Raw genomic sequence first — 8,216 nt, forward strand, 5'->3', positions numbered from 1 at the left:
CAGTATGGGCAGGTTATTTTTACACGTTTTCCACAGGAAGAAATGCATGCCACTCTGAATATTACCCAAATACACTTAACGTGGTTTGCATGGCTCTGTCGATCACATTTTGACAGCAGAAGAGTGAGCCCCGACTGCACAGCTCTGTGATGAACCGCGGTGCACCAACGTCCAACCTAGTGTCCTGCCTAGTGTCCATAAATCAAAACCAACTGAGGACGAGCTGCCCAGACCCTGCAGCAGCAGCAGCAGCAGTAACAGCAGCAGCAGCAGCTGCAGGAAAACAACAGCCACGAGCACGCAAACGTGCAGAGTGAAGTGCAGGGATTTCTCAATGGAGTAGTCCTACTTCAAATGTACTCACTTATTAAGTTGTAAATGGTGAATCAGACTTACCTCTCCGGCACTGGTGGCTGTGTGTCGCTCATTGGGCTTCTGTTTTCAGCTTTTATGCGATTTACATCCAACTGGCATTTTTGTAAATACTACATACAGGGGCTGAGCATCAGGCTTCCAGCATCAGCGCGAACTACTCGCCTCCAACAAGGCAGCCGAGACTGTTTACACCTTCCTAACTAACAGATCAACAACAAGCAAAACCTGAGAAGCCTAACGACAAAAGAAATGAGCAATCTGAAGACCCGGCTAGCTAGCTATCTAACACGATTCAAACATTTTCCACAAGCCCTGGGTGAACAGTTAGCTAGCTGACTAGAGAAACCTCACTAACCCCAGACCGGACCGAAAAGCAGCAACGTAGATAGCTAGCGAGATCTCCCCAACAGCCGAGGCTAACTGCAAAATACCCCTAATTCATATGAAACTTTGGAAAATGGGGGGAATTCTCCATAACGGTGAAAAAAAAAAACACTCTTGGCGAGATAATTACGAGTACTGTTAATCGACGAATCGGAGAAAGTGGTCAACTATTCGACTGTTTAACCGATGTTGAACTACTGAGATGAGCCGTCAGCCGAATTTTCCACTAATATGCAGTTCGCCTTACAGTTATCTATCTAGTTCACACACACGATGAACTGCCGACGGGGAAAAACTTAGCTAGCTAATCCAGTGAGCTTAAAATCCTTTCTCGAAATTAAATTGCTCCCTCAAGCGAGCAGTGTCCCACCAGTCAAAGTAGCCGTACTGTTCACTGTAAGTTAGCTACGAGGCCTAACCGACAACCGGGCGACGCTGGCTAACGACGCTGAGGCTAAAGCTAGCTAGCTAACTCTGGCTAGCATCCTCACTCGCTAAACACACTCACTGTCGGGAGCTGTTGTCCTAGCTAACAGAATAAAGCGAGTGTAAAAAAAAAAAAAAGAAAAAAAAAAGAAGCTACTTCCAGAGTGTAACAGTCCACGAGAGAAACGTTAAAGAGGGTATCCATGCATTCACACGCGTTAGCCCGTTAGTCGTTAGTCAGACAGCAGTTTTTTTCCTCCAGTTTTAGAGCTAGAGAAGTCCCGGCTGATGCCACCGCAGATTTTCCGTCAAGCGGAGCCAAAACTCGGTTCAGGGGAAACAGAGCGAAAGAGCCGCAACACAAGCGAAAAAGTAGATCGCTAGCGTTTATGCTCTGAGACGGGTCCGTAGAAAAGGCGCATCCAGGCGCTCTTGGGTTTTCCAGTTAGCTAGGCTGTTTGTTGTGGGGTCCATAAAGTCCAGAGCGCTGTGAGCTCTCCGCCCGTGTCCCTCCAGTCCGCTCTGAGGTGAGTCTATAGCGGAATGCGCTTCAGCTTAGCCACAGGCATTCACCCAGCAGACCTACTGCTGGAGCATCAGCTCACCACGCCGAGCCAGATCCGACTAAAGTCACATTACGATGAAAATGAGAGAGCAGAAATGCAACACACAGCAGATCCAGACTAACCGTGAGGATTAAATCTGAGATCTTAGGTTTAATAACAGTTAATAGCTCAAATCAGTCCGCTGTTTGCCTACGTGTATTAAGCTACCAGTGTATCCAATCAATACGATCCCTGTCCCTGAACACTATTCACTATAATATTTTTTCCACGTTGTTGTTTATGTGTTTGGAGAGATATACATTAATAAACTGCTCTCAAACTTGGAGTGAAAGAAAATGTCCCTATGCTAAATGTGCGGTTAGTGAATATCTGTGCGAGGTTGCCATCTAATGGACGTCCCACAATACTACACCTTGTCAGTAGTCAGTAGTAGTGAGTGTTGTAGGGCGAAGTGAGAGAAGCCCAGGCAGAGGTAGTTTCACAGCAGTCCTACAGGGAAATCAGCACTCAGTTCTGTTGACCTGCTGTGCAACTACACCCAGGATCTCGGAGCTGAAGCCTCTATTCCTTTTCATTTCTTTCTGGGATCTCTGTGGGCCACAATAAAACGCTAAAACTTGAAAAGAATGAGACACCCGAGCAGCAGGAAAGCGGTACGGGGTCTGAATGAACATGAACTGACAGAAACCAAGCTCATAAAACTAGATTTCTTTTTTTTTTTTTTAATAAAGAAAACCTGGAATGGTTGCACATCTTAAATGTGTCCCACTTCCCAGCAGTTGCAAGCCTGTAGGGTTTTGCTAAGTGGCTGCTCTGGTGCTGTTATGGCAGTCACTTTAGTATGTAAGGTGGGTGCTATAGTTTTTTACATCCTAAGGTGTTCTTGGTTGTTGCTGGGATACCCATTATATTCACCACGGATAGAGTTTGGCATTCACCTTTAACCCATCCGTGCAGTGAACACACAGACATACACACTAGTGATCAGACATCCACAGTGACAGTGAACACACATGCCCGGAGCGGTGGGCAGCCATGGCTGCGACGCCTGGGGAGCAGAGAGGGTGAAGGGCCATACTCAAGGGCCCAACAGTGGTAGCTTGCCGAGCCCGGGTATGGAACCCACAACTGTGCCATGTGATGGGTTGGATGTTACTAGAGTATTTACCTTATGGTGGTATAAGAATGATGATCTTTGAACGCCATTCATGCCTATGGAAAACAGCACAATCAGACAGAAGAATCTAGAGTTGGAACAGTGTTGATATCTCGAAAACTGCAAGACATAAAAGCTGTCATGATAATTTTTTACTTTGAGTAGCCTATAGTGAGTGAGAGAGTGAATGAAATGAGATACTGTCTAATTCAGAACAGCAAGCTAAATATCTGTATATCATTCAGCCTTTCATGACCCAAGCGAAGAACCTTACTGACTGGATTATCTTTCACAATGTAATACTGGTGAAGGCATTTTGCTTTTTCATTTTTAATAATAAAAAACCCTTCTAAACACTTTTATTAGCAATATATTTATATTATATATATACTTATTATTATATTATTGAAATGATATGTAGATTTCCTTTTTTATAATCATAAAAACCCTTCTAAACACTTTTATTGGCTTTATTAGTAATATATTTGTATAATATATAATATTATTGAAATAATAATATAGCCCAATAAAGATTATTGGGCTGATATCAGCAGACAATACTGGATCTGATATCAGAGTGGGGGGAAGAAAAAAGCTTGAATCCAAACCTGTAACAAATTCAGTCAGAAACAGTGCACACGCACTCACACTGTGGGATGTGATGTTATTAGGTGTGGGTTTCTTGCTGTGGGGTAGTCAAGTAATTGGATACCTTAAGCATTAAAACAGTTCATTTTAAAGGCCAGTTTTATTTTTTAAACTATAGATTGTATAAAAAATTGTTGAATGTCAAAATGGTTGCAGCTCTAGTCAAGCCCCCACCACACCCCAAATGAACACATAATGGCTTGGTCACTTATGCATTTATTAGCATTTTTAAAAATTAGTTAAGTTATCTGTTTTAAAAAAATGCAACACATTGTGTGATGACCTCAGAGTATTGCACAAGTTAAAAAAAAGATCTATCAAAAACATTTCAGTGTGGCTTAATAACAAAATTAAGCAACACAAGAACTATGTATTTACCACAGATAAAAGCCAGTGTGTGGCACAGATGTATACATAGTCATAAAAATCACTGTTAATCAGGTTAGATGGAATCATGTCTGAGAACAAGTAAACATTTAACAGAGATGTACTCGCTGGTAGTCCAGTTTGAGAGACTAGAGACCGTCCCTTAAGACACAGAGGACCCTCTTAGTCCCTCTTAATCTCTTGGCCATTGACATCGGCCTGCACCCGCCGGCTCTTCCAGCGCTGGTACTTCACGCTGCTCTTATGGTAGGCGAAACGGCCGATGTCGGCCACAAATAACCACGACAGGACGTACATGGCCACCCCACCGCACTTGATGACAAACTTTGGCCTGGGTGAGATCAGCTCGCAGTACAGCATGGCTCCGCCCACAAACACCCGCATGAACACGAACAAGAGCACGAAGAGGACGTCCACCAGGTCACCCAGAAAGGTGTCGTAGCGGCCCGAGTGCTTCAGGAACCAGCGCGTCTGCAGCAGGGGGTTGGTGATCTCACTGCCAAAGATGACGGCGCACGCCTCGATGCCGGACTCACCCAGCCACAGGGTAAGCAGCATACCCAGGATGCTCATGGTATGGTGGGCAAGCATCACCAGACCTTCCGTCTGGAAGTATACGCACCAGCCCATGTCGAAGATGAAGTAGCCCAGACTGAGCACCATAGCTGACATTTGAAGGGTGGTGTTTTTCGTACCTAAAAACGAGGCGGAGAAAGATACTTCAGAATGATGAATGATTCAATTATAATAATAGATTATTAGAAATACACTGTGACTTATGAGTGCCCTACTTTAATAAAATTAAACCAATATCAGTTATCAACTTTAACAAAAAGGCCTAACTATCATATATAGATATAAAAAAGGGGACATTCAGAGTGGTCTGACAGAAAGCAGATGTTAGAAGCATTTAAAGCCTTTAAAATCTACAGACGATTTTTGCACTAAATGGTTAGAAACACTGGGAGACATTGTTTTTTTAATTCTCTGGGCATTACCCAGAGAAAACCTACATTCCTAGATTGATCACTTTTCCACAATACAATTCTAGAAAATGCTGCAAGTTCAATGGTGATTTTGGATTTGAAATAAAGTAGCTATATTTATATAGTAGACATAGCGACCCCTGGATCTTGTCACCACTACACACATTTTTAAAAACTTAAGAAAATCCCCTAATATTATGCATAGCATGTTAAATATTCTAAAATACCTTACTGCACAGAACAGGAAGCCATAAATATTTACAAAGGCTTATTCTCACATGCATCAGTTACCCTAAAGTCTGTGTCTATCTAATTTAATATAATTTTATCAATGAGAGTGTTGGGACAACTGAGGTTTGCTGGAATAAGCTTTTAGTAAATGTTTGAGTAGGTTTACGTCAGCTGTCAAAAAAGTTGTTTAAGTAGGTGTTACCAATGTTGCCAAAAAAAGCATAGACATGGGTGTGTCTAGCAGGCTCAGTTTCTTATTGTAAGAGAGACCAGCAGGAGAATTTACAATATGCACTATGACACATCAAAACAATATATTTTTTTATTATTTTGACTTTAACTGAATCAGACATTCCTAAATTTGTCCAGTCTGTTTACCATCTTCAGACTTAACTGGTAGACCTGGGCCACATAGACAGCTCTATCACCTACCGCACAGTTAGGGTTAGATATGAGTAAGTGGAGCGATACAATTGTTGAAACAGGGTTGGGCCGCCTCTGGCTAAAGTATAAAACATTGAGATATGATTGTTTACACAACTAAATTTTTTTTTTTACCTGGGTAGGTGAAAGGCCAAGGTCCATCTATGTAGCCTATGTAGGCGGTTATGCAAATGGCCAAGATACCGTGGAACAGTGTGACCAGCCGACAGTTCCATTCATAACCACAAGAGCCATTTGTGTAGCAGAGCAGAGCATAAAGAGCAATCCATCCGGCTAAGCAAGCACCCAATCCAAGAACCAACGGTGACATCCTTGAGCTGTGGGCTGAAAGTGTGAAAACCACATGTTTAATGGTCCAAACATCCAAATATAATACATGTGCTAAATGAAAGATTTCTGAGAATACTCACTTTAAACCCTCAAAGCTTTTGGTAATCACACAAATCCTGCTGCTTTAAGAAAAGAACGCTCTCCCCTTTGCTTCTCTAGCACTGCTGAAACCACTCCCATGTGTGCAGGAACACAACAGTGTTGCACATCACACATTGAGAAACTATTAAAACCTGGCTCTCTTCAGCCAGTGTCAAAACTAGACCAAAGGGATCTGTGGATCTGTGGCAGGGTCATCATAGACAGTAGTGATCTTACATGCCAAGTGCAATGTCCTGCTTTCCTGTAAACCATTTTAGTAATACATTATATGCAGAGCCCCTAAAGTATTAAGATTTTAAAAAATCTAGACGTCCCTTTATTTGAATAAATTGTTCTTTCAATTTAATAAACCATTCCCTCCAATTTAACAATCCATTCTCTCGATTTACTTAATTTTCCCTCATTTTAATAATCTGTTCTCTTAATTTAATAAATTGTTTCCACAATGTAATAAATCGTTCCATCAATTAACAATCTGTTCACTCAATGTAACAATTCGTTCTTCCAATTTAATAAATCGTTCTTTTAATACATCGTTCCCTCGACTTAACAATTTGTTCTCTCAATTGAATTAATTGTTTCCTCAATTTAATAAATAGTTTCCTCAATTTAATAAATCGTTCCATCAGTTTAATTAATCGTTCCATCAATTTAATTAATCGTTCCATCAAATAAACAATCTGTTCCCTCAACTTAACAATCTGTTCTCTCAATTTAATAAATAGTTTCCTCAATTTAATAAATCATTCCATCAATTTAATAAATCGTTCCATCAATTTAATAAATCGTTCCATCAATTTAATTAATCGTTCCATCAAATAAACAATCTGTTCCCTCGACTTAACAATCTGTTCTCTCAATTTAATAAATTGTTCTCTAAATTTAACAATCCTTTCTCCCTAATTAAAAATCCGTTCCCAAAATCTTAACAATCCATTCCCTCAATAATTTGTTCCCTTAATTTAAGAGTCCATTCTCCCGATCACAATCTGTTTTCTTAATTTAATAATCCATCCGCTCATTTAATCACCCCCTCGGTTTAACAATCCGTTCCCTCTGTTTAATCATTTGTTTCCTCAGTTTAATAAATGGCTCATTTAAGCATGCTATTATTTGACCCTGGTACTGTAGGAGCTCTGTAGTTACAGGTTAGTACAGTGACAGTACTCTAGTTGTGGCTGCACAGCAGGAGGCATCTCGTGTGATATTCTGTGTGAGGGGACATGTCTCCTGAAGATTCTCAGCCGGATTTCACAATAAGTGATCACTCCATCAAATATGTGCAGATGCATTTCTGCACAAGCGCAAGTGCAACACATTCAACAGGCTGTTCAGAACAACAAGGGAGGAGCAGGTCAAGTACCAGAGTACAAGAGCACACTGTCTCCAGTCTGCCTACACTATGTCTCACACACACACACACACACACACACACACAGTATACTCTAGCTTCATGCAGGCCTGTATAGTTATGTACTCACTTTTAGCTGCTGTGTACAGAATGAACATGTCAAATACCCAAAGACACTGAGCTAACTGCTATAGCTAGCTAAACACCACATGTATACATGCTTAGCTGCTCCTTCCACATTCTCCACTATCTGTCAGTTAGCTAGCTTTACCGGTTTAGCTGATCTCTATGGCTCATTATGGTCTATATTATGATATATTACAGTCTATAATAACTAAAGAAATGACTGCTACGACTAGAAACCCAACGTCAAAAAACGACCCTCAAACAACCAGCAGCTAAATAAGCGCACTGTAAGAAAGGAAACCCACCCTTGACAGCATGAGCAGGGGCTTCAGTGAGCTGGCGGTGGTCGTGCAACTCTCAGCGTTCTCCCCCACAGCCTGCAGCCCGGCCACAGCTCCGCCATCACTGGAGACAGCGCGGAACTCCACAGGCGAACAAAAGCCACATTGGCCTTCTCCTCCTACATCTGCGGCTCAACCAGGAGCACAACGAAACACACACAGAGGAGAGCCGGGATGATGGACTCATCCTGAGGTCACTGCGACCTCTAGTGGTCTGGACCGGCGAGAGACAGGATGGAGCTCCAACCACAGCACTCTCTGTGAACATCAGGGCTGAGGACCCTTAGCCATGAATAATAATAATAATAATAATAATAATAATAATAATAATAATAATCAGGATTATTGGATTTTATGCACTAA

At 41.7% G+C, this 8,216-nt stretch overlaps 2 protein-coding genes across 5 annotated transcripts in view; both read right to left on the reverse strand.

The window, feature by feature from the left end:
• Window positions 1-1,767, reverse strand: part of arhgef12a (Rho guanine nucleotide exchange factor (GEF) 12a) — a 48,281-nt gene extending 46,514 nt beyond the window's left edge. For 2 of the 3 annotated variants that reach the window (XM_072692122.1, XM_072692123.1), the window contains exon 1: window positions 397-1,766. In XM_072692122.1, the coding sequence (XP_072548223.1) occupies window positions 397-428 (32 nt within the window). In that variant the 5' untranslated portion in view covers window positions 429-1,766. Of the gene's footprint in view, window positions 1-396 lie in introns of all 3 variants that reach the window. The other variant, XM_072692121.1, reaches the window with a different exon arrangement.
• A 1,864-nt stretch (window positions 1,768-3,631) lies between these two features.
• Window positions 3,632-8,017, reverse strand: tlcd5a (TLC domain containing 5a). 2 transcript variants are annotated; one of them, XM_072692125.1, is made up of 3 exons: window positions 7,818-8,017; window positions 5,718-5,927; window positions 3,632-4,637 (listed from the first exon to the last, which is right to left on the reverse strand). In XM_072692125.1, exons 2-3 carry the CDS (start codon window positions 5,911-5,913, stop codon window positions 4,105-4,107), a joined length of 729 nt encoding a protein of 242 aa, XP_072548226.1. In that variant the 5' UTR covers window positions 5,914-5,927; window positions 7,818-8,017; the 3' UTR covers window positions 3,632-4,104. The 2 variants fall into 2 exon arrangements, with proteins under 2 accessions (XP_072548226.1, XP_072548227.1); XM_072692126.1 differs by lacking the exon at window positions 7,818-8,017 and adding an exon at window positions 6,014-7,750.
• Between the last annotated feature and the right edge of the window lie 199 nt (window positions 8,018-8,216).

This window comes from Salminus brasiliensis, chromosome 11 (assembly GCF_030463535.1).
Source record: "Salminus brasiliensis chromosome 11, fSalBra1.hap2, whole genome shotgun sequence".
Lineage (NCBI taxonomy): Eukaryota > Metazoa > Chordata > Actinopteri > Characiformes > Bryconidae > Salminus > Salminus brasiliensis.

Coding starts and splice junctions, on each gene's coding strand:
- tlcd5a (XM_072692125.1), bottom strand. CDS start 5,913: ATGTCACCGTTGGTTCTTGGATTGGGTGCTTGCTTAGCCGGATGGATT. Junction 4,638..5,717: donor TTGGCCTTTCACCTACCCAG/GTAAAAAAAAAA, acceptor CCTCGTTTTTAG/GTACGAAAAACACCACCCTT.